Raw genomic sequence first — 20,274 nt, forward strand, 5'->3', positions numbered from 1 at the left:
AAAAAGTCAAAATGGAAAATCAGATAATCCAATTCTATGAAAAAATTTTAAGATTTCTTACCTCGACCTAAAACACAAATAGCCATTAAGTTCGATGAATAATAAGTAGAATGGAATTTCAGGAGCTCTTGTCTTACATCAATGCCTTCTTGGTTCGGTCTAGTCTCTAGAGTATATTTGTTACCTAAAAAGGAATGAAAAACATTTCTAAGAAAAAGCAAAATACGTGAATTTTAGAGCTTCATAATTATTACTAACATTGCTTTAAGGTAAACTTAAAAAACAGAGTCCAAACAAACACATTCATAATGATTAGTCAAGTATGTTTGACCATAACCTGGATAAACAGGACAGTATAGAACAAACTAGTTAAATTTTATCTTAGAGCTTTCCCTCTGGAACTTGAAATGCTTTATAAAAATCATAGTTCTTAAAATTCCTATGAGGTGGTAGGTATCATGAGCACTTATAAGACAAAAATGAGGTCCACATGGCCTCCATTCACACTTACTTTAATTTCCAATTCCCTAGGTAGCTCCAAAATTAATTGAACATAGTCACGGAGGGATCTTTTCGGAACTTGCCAAGTTACTTGTGGAAAGAAATGTACTATTCTTGGCTGAAGCATTAAATTTGTGATGTGAATTCTCATGAATTTGATCTAGACTGGTAAAAATAGGATGCAATGCTATTCTTTTAAGTCTCAAGCGATGTATACAGAGTACCACTATGAGATCTATTATGAAATTTAATAACTAATTCAATTAGGATAAAATGTGCATGTCAAGAGCAAATAGTCAAACTCTCTAAGTACTACATTTCTAATAAAGATCTTGCCATTTAAAGGCTGGGAGGTGGAATTTCAGTAATTGGTATCTCTCTAAAAATGGAATCTTGACTAGAAATACCTTAAAATCCAGTATAGTAACTTCTATTGTTCCCACTTATACTACTAAATGGGCTCCTGGCAGAACATATTCTCGACATGTTTTCCCCTCCTTGGGTTATTATAATGGCTGATGAACTGGCATTTAGAGAATCTCTCTTTCATTAAACTAGGATCCAGAGAGAGCCACCAGATGGCGTTCTCAGATCCAGTCTTTATCCTTGAAGAGCTGCATTGTACTCTTAGCCAAGATTCATGTCCTGAATGCTTCAATCAACAGATCTAGTGGAGTGTGCAAGAAACAGTCCAGCAAGTACTCAGTAACCTTTTCATAGTTAGAAAGCAATCAAATGTACTCATATTCACTGGCAGCAGCCTGCTAAAATCAAATTTACAGGTTCTTCTCAGTTTCAAGGAAGATCCAGTTCCACTCCAGATCTGCTCTACTTGAGGTCCTAAAACATCCCCTTATTCTACTTCAGGGATCCAGATGATCTAAAAAGTATCCAGAGTCCTAACTCCTGAGAGAAAGACAGAAAGAAAAGGACAACAACAACAACAACAAGAAGCTCCTTTTCTGGGTAATGGTTAAAAGTTCTCTCATATTAAGGTGAAATTTGAGTATATGCCTCCCTTTTTTACTAAAATGAAGGTTCTAGAGGGACTAGGCCCTAGAGCTTCATTACTCATTTACACTGCAAAGCACAGATTCTTACAATATGTGCATTAAAATCAACACACTGGAACACCCAAGCTTGGAGAAATCACGTTTTATTTCAAGACTGTAAGTGTGATAGCGTTAGACAGAAATCACATTTTCAGTGTCAAGTGTGATCTGATGTGCCTATTCACAATCTGGTCAATATATTGGTTTTTAAAACAAAACTTCAAATCAAAATATGTAAAGACAAAGGGTATGGCCTCTGTCTAGAACTTAAAATTCTTTCAGGTTGACTGATTCTAGCTCATTCTGCTTTGATTTTAATATACCTGAATATCTTACCATTCTAATCCCTACCCTTTATCTTTAGGTTCATTTAAGAACACAGAGATAGGGACTTTCCTGTTGGTCCAGTGGCTAAGACTCCGTGCTCAAAATGCAGGGGGCCTAGGTTCAATCCTGGGTCAGGGAACTAGATCCCACATGCCACAATGAAGATCTAAGATCCTGCAAGCCACAACTGAAACCCAGAACAGCCAAATAAATAAATATTTTAAAAATAAAAACAGAGATTAAAAAAAAACGAAAACCAACACAAAGATAAACCGCGAACATACCCTGAATACACTAAGATATGTATCACTGGAAAAATACTTACAATGCCATAGTAAAAAGAGCCAGAGGACCACAACAGAATACTATACTGTAAAAAGAATGAATAACCCACTGTTAATATGCAACAGTGTGGAGGAATTTCACAACTTTCAGGTTTAATGCGAGAAGCCAGACACAAGACATGGAAACACTGTATTATTTATATAAAACATAAAAACAGGCTGAACTAATCTTAGCCATAAAAAGTCAGAATAGATGTGATCCTTGGGTAGGTGGATAATGACTACCGACGGGTACAAAAAGGTGTTGGTAATCTGTTTCTTGACTGGTGTGGTCTGCTGAGGTTTTTGAAAATTCAATGAGCTGTATATAAATAAGAGCAGTATATTTATTCAATAGATTTTTCAAATAGCAGCAAAAGTAAAATAACCACAATAATTTATCAGAGCCACACACACTTTTCAGTATATTTATTATATTAATATTTCAACAACAAATTAAAAGAAAAATGAGCCAAAGGGGCTATTTTGTAAACAGCAACCTGGCTCACCTAAGGCACAAAAATCTAGTGATTCTGCATCTCTGGCCAAACGGCTAAATAGAGACTCAATCACATTTGCTCTGAGGAGTGGCTTTTAGCCACAAAGATTCCATTCTGTGAAATCCACATATTCATTTATTTGCTACCTAGATGTTTCCAGGCTTTCTATTATGTAATGATAGAAGGGAACTCTGGTCCATTTGGGAACACAGCCCAGAATGCCAGTCCTGTATCCTAAGACGCTCCTGAATTAGAAAGAGGAAATGGTCTCCACTATGACTCTCCTGGGGTCAGACAGTCAGCTCTTAATACATTGACAGAAAAACATGAATACTAGGAGTAAATGGGCCAAAGAGTCAGGCTAGTTATTAAGTTGATTAGCCCTTTTATTAAACCTTTTTAAAAGGTTTTTTAAAAACAAGAAGGCTAGCTAGTGGAAGTTCTCAAGAAATAGCTGAGGAAATGAACAGAGAAGCAGGACATAACACAGAGAATACTTAATGCTATCAGAGCCGTCATCCCCAGGCAGGGGTGCAGACGAACAAGCACTGCTTTGGTGTGAGCAGAGCTATCAGCTAATCCAGGGTCAATCGTCTTCTGGTTACATGACCTTGAACAAGACTTCCTTAGGCTCAATCTGCTGTCCAGACATTGGTAGACTTACACCAAATTAAAAAAAGAAAAGGTGCAAAAAAGTGTAAGACTAATATTTAACAACCAATTAATAGAATAAAAGTCTGATGATACCAAGCAGTGTGGTGAAACGAGAACTCAGATGCTGCATAAGGGAGTGCAAACTGGATCAACTACTGTAAGAAACAATTTGGCAATATCTGTGCAATCTAAAGATGTACATATCCTAATACACAGTAATTCTACTCCCAGAGTTTCACTCCTATAACCCTAGAGAACTCTGTGTACAAGAAAACATGTGTAAGAATGCTTATAGCAGCACTATTGAATCAATAGGAAAAAGGACAAAGAATAGTAATGTATTCAATACATTTTTCAGAAAGCAGCAAAAAAAATTTATCAGAAACACATTCACCAATATGGATAACTCCTACAAATATACATTAAATGAAAAAATACAAGTGGTAGAGATTAGTTACAAAATACCGTTTTTATAAAACTAAAAAACTATACAACACATTGCTTAGAAATAAATGCATGACTTAGCAATGTTATCACTTGGGAGCAGGGAGGAAAATGCAATTAGGGAATTGTGCAACAGATGCTCAAACTGTACTTGAAATGTTCTGTTTCTTCAAGTAGTGTGTAAAGAATGACCTGGGCAAAGCTTTTGTACTAATCTCTTTTATGACAAATAATAAATCTGTAAAAACATTAAAGAAATGAATATAATACTTGATGTATAGCACAAAATAGACAACCAGTTGAAGCTACTTTTATTATGATTTGAATTGTAGGAGGTTCTGGCTTCTGAATACAGCATAGGATCCGTGTCATTAAAGTAGGGAAGAAAGCTCTGTAAATGGTCCAGATAACCTTCCTCTGCCTAAGAATCTGTATGTGGACAGCAATGTGAATATGGCTGGGATAACAAATACCAGTTCAGTCTCTACACATATATTGTCCTCATTTAGCACTAAGTCAGCAGGGACACTTCTATCAAATTAAAATGCTGCTACATAAATCTTGAATCCTACCTTTCTGGCTCTGTCACCATAAGAGTAAGCTCCAGCAGAAGACTGAGGCTGTCAGGGTTGCTGACTCACTGGGGCCTCCACTCTGGGCCTGCTAGGAGAGAGCACTGGCTTGGAGATTGGGAGATTCAGGGTTTCTCATCCTGACTCCATCATCTTCTAATTAAGCAACCCTGGAAAAGTCTACAAATATCTCAACATGGATACATGCCCAGTTGTTAAGAAAAAGGGTCAAACCCTGACACTAGCTGTGAGGCACAGGCAAGTTTCTTTACCTCTCTAAGCTCCACTTTTCTTACTCATAAATAAGAATCATGAGAACCAATCTCACAGGATTGCTATGAGGATTAAATGAATTATCTGTGCTACGGCTCAGCATAGCATCTATCAGACAATAATTACTTAACAGGAACTTGGGTTGCTATGAAGTTTATGAAAAGTGATTAACGGATATTGAAGAGGGTTTTGTATATTGTAAGATCAGTAAATTTTATTCTATATTTTCATTACAAGAACTACGTGTGCTCACTCACTCAGTTGTGTTTGACTGCAACTACATGGACTATGACCCACCAGGTTCCTCTGTCCATGGGATTTCCCAGGCAAGAATAATGAAGTAAGTTGCCATTTCCTTCTCCAGTTCTTCACATGAACTATAAATCCTATTTTTTAAAAAAAGGCTTACAAACTCAGTACTAATGTATATGAGTGCTGATTTTCAAGTAAACAGAATGCATTTTCCTGGAAAATTCTAAAGCCAGCCAAATAATTCTTACACTCTGTGGGAAAGACTGAGTTTGAAGTTTTAGAAATATGCTTGAGAAATCAAAGTTGTCTCCAACTATATGTCTCATAGGTTCTCAAGGAAAAGTCTATTTGTTAGTTATAACCATGAAACTCTGAACTGTTCTCTGAAAACCCAAGATCCTGAAGGTTAGTTTAATATATCTACAGTTAGTTACTTGGAATTATTATAATCTTTTTTTTTTTTAAAGATTAAAAAAAATCTCTTTCTTCTTGCTATAGAAATCTTCTAAAAATCCTGGAAGAAACCAAAGTCTTTGGATATCTATCAATTTTCCTAAAAAATTAAAAAGGATAATTCTTCTGCATCTGGGTAAGGACATGCAAGTGTGAGACATGAGTTACTAAAGAAAGGGGACTTGAAGTGAAAGCCTCTTAAACGCCACAATAAAGCAACTGTACACTTAAATTTCTAGTTTTCCATAGACACATTTCCTAGCAAGGGGAAAAAAAAAGGTACTAACAAAAGCCATGGAAAAACCTGGAGACTAATAAATGATTAAGCAGTCTAAACCATATCAAATATTTTTATATCTATGAATTATCATGATACTAAAAAAAATAAATAAATTAGTCATCATTCAAAGATGCCAGGGAACCAACTCAATATTTTGCAAACTGGTAAATAAAGGGAATGAATCAAACATTTATCTTGCTTTTTTCTATAACTGTACCGCTGGGGAGCCAAATAGCAGAAAAGGAGATTTTCTTTTTATAGTAGTACTCAAGCAAATCAATATGAGAAAAAGTAACAGAATTAAAATTACAGGGGTGATGCATTTGAGGACGGTTGTTATCAACATAAACAGAGAGCAAACTAGACATTATATGCCCCCCAACGAAAGAACACATCACCATCTATGAAGCCTTCTTCAAAAACAGATAAACATGAATCTAATCAGGCCTCTATATCCAACTGCCAACTTGTGGGAATACAGAAGAAAGAGTAATATATTAAACTATGTTCCTGGGAATGCAATCAGCAAAAGCTAGGCTATGAAAAGTCCTACATAACAAACATCCTGATTTTCAATAAATAAATTCCAGGGAGTCAAAGGGAGGGAGTAGAGGAGAGAGATGACTATTTGAAACTAATAGACTATTTGAAACTTAAGTGGATCCTAATTCAAATAAATTTTAAAAATTAAAACTTTCATTAGACAACTAGAAATTTGAACACTGCCTGCATAGTTGGTGATATTAATGATAATGGTACTTTTACCATGTTTTTTAAAAAGTCATTATCTTTACAGACATATATTGAAATATGTGCGAATAAAATGATGTCTGGGATCTCTTCAAAATAATGGAAGATGGTGACTGGGAATGTGGGTCAGACAGGACTGGTCAGGGGCAAAGTGATGTATACGCAGGGTTCTTAACAATATTTTGTCTACTTTTATATGTTCCAAATTGTTCACTTAGAAAGGAATGGAGAGACGAAATGGAGAAAAAAGTAAGTAACTTTTACTGGGGTCTAAATTTTGTGTCATTATCATCATCCCAGTGTATCATGAGGTGTTCAACTACCTTCTGGTTGATATTTCATAATATTTTTTGGTTCTAATCCATTTCCCTACTCCTTCCTACAAAAGCATCCTTTATTACGGCCAAACTTCTCTAACTCAGGCTCTCCAAATGACACTGGGCTCACTCCTTGGTCTTTGCCTCTCATCATGATTTTGTGGGTCAACCTAACATTATCTCGATTCCTGGGTTGGGAAGATCCACTGGAGAAGGGATAGACTACCCACTGCAGTATTCTTGGGCTTCCCTTGTGGCTCTGCTGGTCAAGAATCCATCTGCAATGTGGGAGACCTGGGTTCAATCCCTGCGTTGCAAAGACCCCCTGGAGAAGGGAAAGGTTACCCACTCCAGTATTCTGGCCTGGAGAACTTCATGGACTGTACAGTCCATGGGGTCGCCAAGAACTGGATGCGACTGAGCGACTTTCACTTTCACTACCATTATCACAAGAAACACAGACTTGAAGTTCAGGCTGACCTGATACTGAATCCCATAACCTACAGACACTTCTACTACCAGCCTCCCTCTTTTCCCTCCGCCCTGTATCCCCCACAAGCCTATGAAACTTTGGTCTACTTATTCTGTCAGCATTAATTTTGGCATCTGTCAAACGGATGATGAAAATTTCAGTACTGTGGTGAAGGTTAAGTGAAATCATATTAGGTAAAACGCCTGCCCAGTGGGTGGCACTTAATGCTCATACAATAAATAATAGTTCCTTTTCCTTTTCTTCTAAGAGTGACTCTTCCTCTTCTTAAGACAATCCTACCCACCCTTCAGGAAAATTCAACTTGCACCTCCTCTGAGATCCTGGAGAATTTATTTCTAGGCAATCATAAAGCAGGAGGAATAGTACAGTGGTTAAGGGCACCAGACCTGGCTCTAGCAATCAAAAGCTGAGTGACCCTAAGCAATTTAATTACTTCTCTAAAGTCTTAGTTCACTCATCTATAAGATAGAAATAATAAGGGCATGTACCTACTGGGGATATTGTGAGAATTAAGTTAAATAATCCAGGCAAAGTGCTTAGTGCAGCACTCAGTAAAAATTGGCAAGGAGGAAATAAGAAGAGAAAATCAATCAAGAGATTATACTCCAGTGAAATTCTGAGTTTGACTTGCCTATCCAACTAAACTAAAAGTACCTTTAGTGCAAAGACATTGATTTACACTTCTTTGCATTTTCTAATGCACTTTACATGTAGAAGACCTTTAAAAAATTACTTGTCAACAGAGAAAGAGAGAATCTGAGCATATGTATAATACCGTACTCAGATTCCTATAATCCTTTGTGGTATGTGCTACAAAGCATAATTGTCACTTAACAATTAAGACAGAAAAACATCACCTGTATCTAGGTACAGCCCCACCCTCTATTTCCAGGTGCCCTCCCACTTTGTCTTTCTTTCCATTAAGGAGTGCCTGTTTTGTTTCCCTCACCCACATCCTGATTTTTTTCTATTTCCTTTGCTGACTGACTAAACCCAATTGCTCCCACAGTGTCTGTTGGGTTAGGTTTAGAAAAACAGATCACTAAGAATAATCAGAACTAAAATTTTCCTTTCCTGTTCCAAACAACTTTAAAAAATTCAACTGCTTCTGCTTTTATTTCATGGAGAGGCAGAGAAAAAAAATTTTTTTAAGGCAACAGGGCAGAGAAAAGGCATAAAATTTATCAGCAACTGTGGAACTATAACTAAAGGTGTATGTGAGTGACAAATGAAGGGGCAAAGGGAATGTTATCACCAATCAGTGGTTCAGCTTAAAAAGAGAACAGGAGTACATTTCTCTAATAACACTGTCCTACAATCACTGCATCAAACCCACTGCATCAAGTTGTGGCTGCCCCTCACAACTTCATGGCAAAGACTTTTTTAAAATTTTGCTATTTTTCACAGCTGTGTGTGTGTGCTCTGTTGCTCAGTCATGTTTGACTCTTTATGAACCCATGGACTTGTAGCCCACCAAGCTCCTCTGTCCATGGGATTCTTTTTGGCAAGATTACTGGAGTGGGTTGCCATTTCCTCCTCCAAGGGGATCTTCCTGACCCAGCGATTGAACCTGCATCTCCTACATTGGCAGGAGGATTCTTAACCACTATGTCACTGATCCTCTATCATACTGTAATTATAGAACCTCTCATTTACTGAGTACCATTAGGACCAGACTTTTGGCTAACCACTTTATACCAACCAGACATGGGAGGAAACTGAGGCTTACAGAAGTTAAGAAACTGGCCCACTCTTGGCTGCTCAGTGGTAGAACAATGATTCAACCTCAGCACAGCTCGCCATCAGAGTACAAGCTTTACATCACAGAGGAATCTGCTACTGGGAGGTGGGATTCCTGGCTGAAGTCTGAGGCTAGAGAGATCACATAGGCAGTCAATGAAGACACGTGTGTGGAGACAGATTTAGCACATAACTACAAAAATGACTTTCAAACAAAGGAACTGACTCTAAATAGCCTTTGCCTATTTCTCTTTCTCTAATGAACTGCTTTTATCTTTCACTTACTTACTTACAGAAGTTTTTATCTTTTACTTACTTACTTACAGACGTTCTTATCTGCTATACTGCTTTGCAAACATTTTTACTGTGTATGTGCTTGTCTTTTTTGTGTCTGTACTGAACAGAAATTTTAAGTTTTAATGTAACCAAATTTATATCTAAATATATGCTTTACCATTAAAAATATGGTTTGTGATATGTATGCTTGAGAACACTTTTCCTAGCTTAATATTTTTTAAAAAATATTTTCTTCTAAAAGTTATATAAAGTTTTTTTCTATAATTAGGTCCAATCAACCTAGAATTTATTTTTGTGCATGGTGTGAGAGGAGATCTAATTTTATTCATCTCTACATGATTGCACCAGTCATTGAAAGGTCCACCCTTTCCTTACTCATTTGTCATGTGCCTCTGTCTTATGTCTAAGTTTCCAAACACTTGTGGATATGCTTCTAGGGTTCATAATCTGTTCTACTGTTATCTTCAGATACTTTTGCATCAATTTCACTACTTTAACAACTAAAGTCTTGGTACCGGGTAGAAGTAGTGTCTTCTTTGTTGTTCTTCAAAATTATCTTAGTTATTCTTGGCCCTTTACTCTTTCATATTAATTTATAATCAGATTATAAGATTATTAAAAAGAAAAAAAACAAAAAAACCTCATGCTTTCAAATGGCACAATACTGAATTTAGATAAATTCAGGGTGAAATGTATCTTGTAATATTGAGTTTACCCATCCATGAACATGGTTTATCTTCTCATTTACTCAGGCATTCTTTTACATCCATTATATTTTTCTTGCTCCTCTGTTAGTGTTATTTCTAAATACCTTATAGCTATTTTTATATTATGAACGAAATATTTCCTGTAGTATTTTTCTAATTGATTACTATCGATACAAGAAAAGGGGTTACCCAGGTGGCGCTAGTGGTAAAGAATTTGCCTGCTAATACAGGAGACTCAAGAGACTCAGGTTCAATCTGGAGAAGGCCATGGTAACCCACTCCAGTATTTTTGCCTGGAGAAGCCCATGGACAGAAGAGCCTGGCAGGCTACAGTCCAAGGGGTCACAAAAGAGTCAGACACAACTGAAGCAACTGAGCACACACGCAAAATACAAGAATGCAATTTTAGTGCTTCTCTTCTTTTGACAACAGTGGTGAATTATCTTATTTTTGATGATTAATCTGAAGATCTTGAATTTTTTATGCAATCATATCATATGGAAGCAAGAAGTTTTCTCTCTCTTCCTTTCAACCTCTTACTTATCACTTGTTTTTTCCCTTGACTTCCTGTAATGACTGGTACCTATAGCAGAGCTGAACAAAAAAAATGATTAGAAAGTATTCTTCTTTGTTTTTGTCTTTCAACAGAAATCTCTTTGAAACTTCAGAATTAATCATGTTTGACATAAGTCTTTATCAACTCAAAAAGAGTTTTTTTGTTGTTTTGTTCATGAATGAGTGCTTTTTTGTTGCTTTGTTCATGAAGGTGTTTTAACAAATGCTTTTCTTGAGTCTACTGAAATGACTGCCTATCACTTTGAATTACTTAAACTGTGGAACCCACTCGATTGTGAGGAAATAAATTTAACGTATTGAAAGACCTAAATTAAAAAAAAAAAAAAAAAAAATATATATATATATATATATATATATATATATAACAGAGGGTACCAGACTACATCTGAAAATATAAGATAGGTAATGTTTGATAATACTTTTGTTCCAGTGGCTTACATGTGCCATGAATAAAATGTACTGTGGGTTGTATAAAGAAAAGTTTGAAAGCCACTGACCACTTTTTCAGTACATGAAAAAGTACTGTTAAGGACAAGCATTTTATTGTAAGGTTTTCTTAAAAGCACACAATGCTTGATCTTTGCTCATTTAAAAACACCTAGCTTTAAAGTATTATTAATATTAAAATAAACCACATTCCCTAGATGGACAAAATGGGCCACATTCATAGAATCATCTGAAGTTACTAAAAAATAATAAAAGTAAATTAAGTATGATTTCTGACAAGGTTTGTTCTGAAAAGAATAACTTTAAGTAAGGGTATTTATTACAGCTTTTATCACATTTTCAAACTTGTCTGTGACCTTAACAATGGACAGAACCTCTACTCCAAAAAAGCTCAACATTAGTTTATATTTCTAAAATCAACAGGTAACTTAGTGTTTGCATTCCTTACATCACACTTTCTGTACTTTTGTACCAAGTCTGGCTAACTCACCTCTCAGCTGTTTATATTACTTCATACTTTGTTGACTAACTGCCTAGCCTTATCAGAGGTTATGAAAACAAATAGGCTCCCAAATTCCACCTCTACATAATTGACCATTCAATGTTTTTCTTCACTTATCACTCCTGATACCTTAAGATATCTTACGATTGTTTTGTGTTTGTGACCAGAGGCAATACTGCTCACCTTATTCACTGGATTTATTTCTGGAAGATCTGTGGCTGCTTCCTGACTATGCTGACTGTGATTTATCACCAGTGAGACCATTTTAAAGAAGGCAACTCCCAAAAAAGAGTTCTAACACGTTCTGACAATAGCAGCATTGTTGGTGGAAGCACCTAACCTGCCAAAGGGACTATTTAAAGGACAACAGTCATTGGATGTAGTGATTTTGAAATTTGGTTTTTAAATTCATATTCCCTCGATATACCATGTATGCTCATGTCCTCTATAAAAGCCACTTTTCAGAAAATTAATCATTACATAGACATTTTAAGGACCACAATATTCACCTTAGCAAAGATACAAGGTGCCAAGTGTTACAAGTCTAAAGAATACAGTATCGCTGCTTCTAATTGGAGTTTTTATAGACTCCTATTTTGCTATGCTAATTCCCTGGTTGCTGCTGGATATATTGGAATGGTATTCAAACTGAAAGAAGGCTGGCTTCATAGTCTTTTTCAAAAGTCCCCAAAATAAACTTATAAGCATAAATTTAAGTACACTAAACAATCTTTTTTTTTATGCTATTTTATAATCCCCAAAGCAGTGTTTTAAAAATCATAGCAACCTTTCACAATGATTACATCTGGTAAAGTGGGAATGGCAACAGTCAATAAAGAAAAGGGCAACTTTTAGTTTTTGTTTTTTTAAAACATACTTTTGTATTATTTAAATATTTTAGCTGTACTTTTTAATGAAAAACTGAATAAAGAAAAAGGGTACAATTACAAAATCAGGTATCTTCAAATTTATTTTATGCTACTCCCTGTCATCCCATGTCTAATCTTCTACTAGGATGTTGCAGCACTTTGACAGCAGGGACCTTGTGTGTCTTCTACAGTCAGGCCTGAAGCAGACGCCATGCATTTATCTATCTGTAGATAGTAGAGGCGGAGGCAATGGGAGTAGGGGATTCAATAACCCTTGAAGTAGACATCCCATTTATTCAGAATAAAGAGCTCTATTATCTCCTCTCCTTGAAATGCTGGTTAATATCTACTCACAACTCTTAACTGCTCTGCTCCTGAAATAGCTAGACCCCTATTCGTATGGGATGGCCAGAGGTACCCTCTAGAGGGCTAAATAACTGGTTAGGCCACTGTTATTACAATTTTGAGAATATCATTTCATATATTACATTCAAAGTCCAATGCCAGAATCCTTCTGTTGTACACCTGAAAATTACATAATATTGTACATTGACTACACTTCAATTAAAAAAAAACATCCAATGCCAAGAGCCCAACTCTTATTGACATCTTTTTTTTTGAACTACTAGCCAAAATGTTACTCATCCGTTAAAAGAACGATTACCACTTCATTCTTACTATTTCTAAAATCTAAATTTAATTTTATATCTTGTTATCCAATAAACTTGTTTCATATTTTGTTACTCTTCCTTATCATTAACCTATCACCTTCTGCACAAAGCTCAAATACCTAAGCTTTAACCCTTTTTTTAGGTCAAATATAGGTGTTTCCCCAAAGACCTGCCAAACAACATACATGTAGGGGTATGGTTTAAGAAATACCAGGGCAGGACTTCCCTAGTGGCCCAGGGGCTAATAATCTGCCTTGCAATGCAGGGGACGCAGGCTTGACCCTGGTCAGGGAACCAAGACCCCACGTGCCACAGAGCAACAAAGTCTCTGTGCTTCAGAGTCGACTCGCCACAACTGAAGTCTGTTTGCTGCAACAGAAGATCCTCATGCATGATGCAACCAAGACCCGACACAAGCAAATAAACCATTATTAAAAAAAAAAGAAAGAAAGGCCAGGGAGGAACAATGATATAACAACCACTTATCAGCTCCAAACTCTAAGGAGTTCTGCAATCTTCTATCCTAAACTGTAAAATACAATACTGGGCAAAGAGGCCATGGTTTAAATGAGGTTAAGGAGAACTAATGCATTAAAGCCGTTGCTGACAAACCTGTTCCAAATTTACTGAAGGGATGTTTGGGATTCCCTGTAGCTTTTTCCAGCTGAAAGAGTCTCCAGGCATCGTTCATCACATTCTTCTCATGTTCTGAATCAACTGCATTCACCTCTCTGTCTTTGCAGCTCTCATCAAACAAGGGGCACAGGAAAAACTGTGCAAATCTAAGGGTGTGAAACATAATTAACAATTTGAAAGCTGTTATTTTAAGAGTGGCCTCAGAAAAATGTTTTAAAAAATGTTTGAAACTTAGGAAATAGGAATTCTACAGAATCAGAGAAAACTAAAACTGCTACAAAGCGAAAAGGAACATAAGTTCTAAGTAATATAAGAAAAAAATAATATTACACGTATGTAAATTCAGAGAACTCTACCCCAGATATGTCACCTAATTAGTGAAAATATAAAAAGATTAACCTCTGATTTTGACAATTCCCATGTGTTGTTACCATATCACCAAGCAATTCACCAGTTGGGTATCCTAAAATTCAACTCAATTGATATCATGAGATCTCACAGGTCCTACAAGACTCATCCCTCCCTCTCACCCCTTCCCCTCTGTCCCCAACTTCAAACACCAACCACAGGTCCAGGTTGTCACCTGGGCTTCTGACCAACCGCCATAGATCATAGATCAGAGGTTCCCACAACCACCTCCTTGGGTGCAATTAATATTCTAGATCAGCTACAGGACTCAGAGAAACATTTTACTTACTAGATTACTGAATTTATTATAAAAGGATATGATTCAAGAACAGCTAGATGAAAGAGATGCGTAAAGCAAAGTATGTGGGAAGGGTACGGAGCTTCTATGCCCTCTAGGTAGGCCACTCTCCCCACATCTTCACGTGTTCACTAATCTGTAGGCTCTCCAAACTTCAAAAGAATTGAGTAAATCACTGGGCATTGGTGTCTGAAATCAACCTCCAGCTTGTGGACTGAAAGTTCCAACCTTCTAAATACAGGGGTGGTTCCCCTGGCAACCAACACCTAGCCTCAAATTATCAAGGGACTTTCCTAAAGTCACTTCATTAAAATAACAAAATGCAACTTTATGGCTCTCAACACTAAGGAAATTCCAAGAGTTTCAGGAGCTACTGTCTAGGATAAGGGACAAAGGCCAAATATATATTTCCTAATATAAATCACAATACAACAATAAAAAGTCAGGGCAGACTTGCAAAACAGTGGGGCAGATTTATAAGACAACAGCAATCTAATCTATCTATTTAAGATTTGCAATTTGGGATGTTTATAAACATCTCTGTTGTACATGGCTAATTCTCCAAGAAAGGAAAACGCAGCTGATAGTTCTCAGGCAATAAATATTAAATTTAGTTTTAAGTGCAATTTCACTAAGACTCAGGCATTTTAGGACAAACTAAGTGACCTATTTAAAAGGCTCTATTTGAATATTTTTCCTTCTTAAGAACTTTATAATTAGTGAAAAAAATAATAGTATAAAAAACATATGACAGTGGTTTGACTAAGATATAATCAAGGACTTTTATGAAATATTAAGAGAATTTTTAAAATTTAAAAGCAGTGGTTTGACAAATAAAATGGCATGTAACTTTAACATAAGTAACCTATATTTTTCTTGAAGTTGTTCTTTAATAGTAGTACCAAAGCTGAACTAAGAGTCCTTTAGTTAATAAATTAACTCTTTTACACCAGGTTGCAATTTAAATCATGATTTCATATAGTAATTCTTAAATTTAGACCCCATCTTATAAAAAAAAAACATCCAGAATTCAGATAAAACTGAGGGCAGAGACTGTCTGAACAGGACTACTATTCAGTGGGCCCAGAGACTCCTGGGTTTACAAACGTCTCAGCAATTGCACCTCACAGGGCAGCCATCAAAGACGCTGTTCCCATTACTTGGTATTATTTTAAGCACACAGTGAATACAGTCCTGTGCTAAGTACTGTACACATACCAACCCGAAGGGAAACTCTATCTGGAGCCTATAATTAATGATATACGGAAACAGATAATTCTGGACATATTAACCACTTTCACCTACCTCAATACACTCAGGCTGGGAAAAGTACCTAATAGCTACATACCATAGCTGGACAAAGCCACATCATAGTTCTGACACAGTACAATCAGTACTTTTAAAAGATGCCCTATACAAGTTGCCCTTTTTTTTTTTTTTTTTTCACTCTGATCCAAGTAACAGACATCCTCCATCGTACAGAGATCTATTATATGAACATCTGCTGAGGCATTTGTAAAGCAGGAAATTAAATTCGGTGTATGATCCCAAGGAACTCATTAATGGAAGTCTTTTGGGAATACATACAGAAAATGATTACATCTCAAAGCTGCTGCCTAAAGACTGAAACATAAGCTAGAGTAAGTAAGAAACAGACTACTCTGACCCAGTCCTGTATCCTGAACCCATGCCTTTGTTCTTCTGTTAATGTTCTTTGTGCTACAGAACAAATTCAAACTATTAGGTTTGGAAAAAAAAATGACTATTAATTTAAATAAGCAATTAAAGCTGAGAATTAAAAACTGTGAAATCAAACTTCATTATAGATCCATCAAAATCACTGCAGAATTACACCTTCTTGGTAACACAGAGAACTATAAAAATTCACCAAGGGAAAAATTACACTTTGAACAAACAATGAATCAAATCACTGATATAATGAAAAATTAGATACTGTTAGCCGCTTAGAAAATTGACCAAGAAATTTAATTAGCCTAATGGAGGCTGCTCCAGAAAATACTTTCACAAAATATCCCCAGGGTTGAAACAGCAGGTCAAAACATTCTGTATCCACTAAATATCCTTGAGGACTGAGGAAATAAAGGAGAACAGAATATTTAAGTTCTTGTATTCTGGAACAGAAATATGTTTGAAAAGATATTCATGACACGAGTACAGTTTATTCTTCATCATATGCCTCATATGCAATACCAGTTAGAATGGGAAAGGCTGGTGAAAATTTTATAGGTCAAAAAAACATTTTGTAGTCCTGAAAGCTGGTTTAAAGTCATGTCATTATTTCTCCTCTACTACAAAGTAAATATATAACATCACTCATTATTTTCTGTTTATAAAACCCAGGGGTCAAAAAGTACTGGTTAAAACAACAACAACAACAAAATACTGGCTAAAATATCTTGTTTAAGCTATAAAGCTGTGAAGACATTTTTGTAAAAATAGTAAGTATTGTTATTAACATGATAATTCAACAAAGCGAGATAATTCACAGGGTATTTTCAGCATTACCTGTCTAGCGCACCTTCTAGGTGTTCATGAGAAACATCAAAATAGTAATTGGTATGCTCTCCACTAGTGAAGGCATTTGAACTTCCTGCATGCTCACTGAGAAACTGGCTGTATTCATTTTCTTTAGGGTATTTCTTTGTTCCCAAAAATAACATATGTTCACAAAAATGACTTAAGCCAGCAATATTTGGAGGATCTGACAATGAACCTGAAAGAGAAGGGAAAATATATATATAATAAATCATTTGTTTTGTATGTTGAAAGATATCAAGGACAGATGAATCACAGGTGATTTGGAACTTCTGTTAGCAATGGCAACTCCAACCATAATTACAGAAAGTTAAGTACAAGCTACTCTAAATGGTACAACTTACATTCTAGCCCTAGCTTTTGACATCAGTTTGTTGTCGCTGTTCAGCTGCTCAGTTGTGTCTGACTCTTTGCGACCCTATGGGTTACGCATGCCAGGCTCCCCTCTCCCCTTCACTATCTCCTAGAGTTTGCTCAAATTCATGGCCATTGCGTCGGTGATGCTATCTAACCATCTTATCCTCTGATGCCCCCTCCTCCTTTTGCCTTCAATCTTTTCCAGCATCAGGTCTTTTCTAATGAGCTGGCTCTTTGCATCACGTAACCAAAGTATTGGAGCTTCAGCAACAGTCCTTCCAACGAATATTCAGGGTTGATTTCCTTTAGGATTGATCTCCTTGCTGTCCAAGGGACTCGCACGAGTCTTCTCCAGCACCACAATTCGAAAGCATCAATTCTTCAGCACTCAGGCTTCTTTATGGTCTAACTCTAATATCCATACATGACTACTGGAAAAACCAAAGCTTTGACTATCTGGACTATATGAACCTTTGTCAGCAAAGTGATATCTCTGCTTTTTAATATGCTATCTAGGTTTGTCATTGCTTTCCTATCAAGAAGCAAGTGTCTTTCAATTTCATGGCTGCAGTCACCGTCCACAGTGATTCTGGAGCCCAGGAAATTAAAATCTGTCATCATCAGATTGACATCAGTTACTTGGTGACTTTCAGCAGATACTTAGCCTCTCTGGACAGTAGTGTCCTCACACATCACACTGAGAGAAAGAGATGAATTCACTGTTTTATAAGAGCTAGAAAATTCTAGCTTTTATATTTTATTGAAGGAGACAATATAAGGTGGTGCTAAGAGCACAAGTTAGCAGGTCTACTAGCTGGGAAACGTTGAGCGAAATATTTTGTTTCAGTCACTTTTTGTATATATACTTCACTTAAGAGTTGAGCAACTTCAAATTAGATGACAATTTGCAAGGCACACTGAATTGTGCGTGACGATAATCATTTGTCCAACTTAACGATGGTTACTATCTTATTTCCCCAATTCTAAAATGCCATTGAATTAAAAAAAAGTTTTTCAGAGAGGGAAAAAACTAAATGTACACATAGATTAGAAGTAACTTGATTAAAGCAGCATTAAATGTGGAAGAAAAGTGCACACAAGAATTTAGGAAATATGCTACTCCTAGTGTATCAAGTGTATGTGAAAGTAAAGGCAGTGGAACTATTACCGTAAAGGATAGGAATGAATTTCCTTGCTGCTAAGTCACTTTTGCTGGAAACCTAATATGACATTCCTGGTAAAGGTGTGTGTGTGCTTAGTCGCTCAGTAGAGTCCGACTCTTTGTGACCCCGTGGACTGTAGCCCATCAGGCTCTTCTGTCCATGGGGATTCTCCAGGCAAGAAAACTGAACTGGGTTGTCAAGCCTCCTCTAAGGGGATCTTCCCAGCCTAGCGATCAAACCCAGGTCTTCCGCATTGCAGGTGGATTCTTTACCATGTGAGCCACCAAGGAAGCCTGGTAAAGGCAGGGTGATTTAACATAGACAACTGTAGATTACCAAGAGCTGTACAGGGCTACTGTACACACATACATCAAACTGGTAACTGCCAAGTCTCCACTGCATAAATATGGAGAGTCCAAATAACTGTAAACATGAGGTCAATGAAGCTGAACAAAGCTTAATTCACAATTTTAAATTGTACCTATGTGTACATCAAGTGCTGCTGATGATTTATCTGTTGTTGGATCACTGACAAGAAGTACTTTGATCCCATTGGCCAGCTCAAGTCCGCGGTATTCTCGCTTGTCTTCATGAGATTTGATGATATGATTTCCTATTCTCTTGATTGCTGGATTATTCATTTTGCTGTAAGTCTTTTTTTGGAAACTGAAAAGAAAAAAACTTATTAATTGTTGGATTGTGGTTTCTTTTTGTTTTAATGATCAAGGAGTAACAAGCAAACACATATATTATCAGAGTAAAAAATGTGTGCAACGAAGTACACCTGACATACAATACTAGTGTCAGGTGCACAACAGTGACTCATTACACACTGATCACACAGGAAGTCTAGTCACTGTCTGTCACAAGACGAAGTTCTTAAATATTACTGACTACATTCCACACATTCCCATTGACTTATTTATGACTGGAAATTTATACCTCTTAATCACCTTCACCAATTTTGCCCAACTCCCTCTCCATTCTTTCTGCTAGAAACCAAGGATTTTCCCTCTGCATCTATGAGTCTGTTTTGTTTGTTCACTTGATTTGTTTTTAGATTCCACATATAAATGAAATCATATGGTATCTGTCTTTCTCTGTCTGACTTATTTCACTTAGCATAATACACCTGTAGGTCCATCCATGCTGTACACACCTCACACACACATACACACACAGGAATATTATTCAGCCATGAAAAATAATGAAACCTTGCCATTTGCCATTCATCCATCAAACACTTAGGTTACTTCCATATCTTAGTTACTAAAATAATGCCACAACGAACATAGGACTGCCAATATTTTTCAAATCAGTGTTCTCATACTCTTTAGATAAATACCCAGAATTTGCTAGACTGCATGGTAGTTCTACTTTTAATTTTTTTGAGACACTTCCATGCTGTTCTCCGTAGTGCATGCTCCAATTTATAGCCCACCAAAGGATTCCCTTTTCTCCACATCTTCACCAACACTTGTTTGTTGTTGTTTTTTGCTCACATTTCTTTGTACCTGTCTTGTGATGATTGGCACTTCTTACATTGATTCATTAGTATTTCTTATTTCATGGTTTCACATCTCAAGATTCAGTTATAAATTCATATTCCAAAAGTTACACTAAGATCCAAATATAAAATGAACAATTCTAGCTTTCAATGCAGAAAAAAAAAGTTCAAATTGCTTTTTTAACTTAGAGTAACAGTGGTTCTTATTTTCTCTATACAGTACTATACAATGGGCTTCCCAGGTGGTGCTAGTGGTAAACAACTTGCCTGCCAGTGCAGGAGACGTAAGAGACTTGGGTTCAATCCCTGGGTAGGGAAGATCCCCTGGAAAAGGGAAGGGCAACCCACT

The 20,274-nt window shown here is 36.5% G+C and overlaps 1 protein-coding gene across 9 annotated transcripts in view; it reads right to left on the reverse strand.

Moving 5' to 3' along the window:
* The window catches only part of IDE (insulin degrading enzyme), a 95,677-nt gene that overhangs the window by 45,417 nt on the left and 29,986 nt on the right, over positions 1 to 20,274 (reverse strand). For all 9 annotated transcript variants that reach the window (XM_006073692.4, XM_044935322.2, XM_044935323.2 and 6 more), the window contains 4 exons: positions 18,900 to 19,084; positions 16,869 to 17,076; positions 13,613 to 13,782; positions 62 to 184 (listed from right to left, as the gene is read on the reverse strand). In XM_006073692.4, coding sequence (XP_006073754.1) covers positions 62 to 184; positions 13,613 to 13,782; positions 16,869 to 17,076; positions 18,900 to 19,059 — 661 coding nt within the window. In that variant the 5' untranslated portion in view covers positions 19,060 to 19,084. The remainder of the gene's footprint in view (positions 1 to 61; positions 185 to 13,612; positions 13,783 to 16,868; positions 17,077 to 18,899; positions 19,085 to 20,274) is intronic.

Source organism: Bubalus bubalis, chromosome 23 (genome assembly GCF_019923935.1).
Source record: "Bubalus bubalis isolate 160015118507 breed Murrah chromosome 23, NDDB_SH_1, whole genome shotgun sequence".
NCBI classification, from domain to species: domain Eukaryota; kingdom Metazoa; phylum Chordata; class Mammalia; order Artiodactyla; family Bovidae; genus Bubalus; species Bubalus bubalis.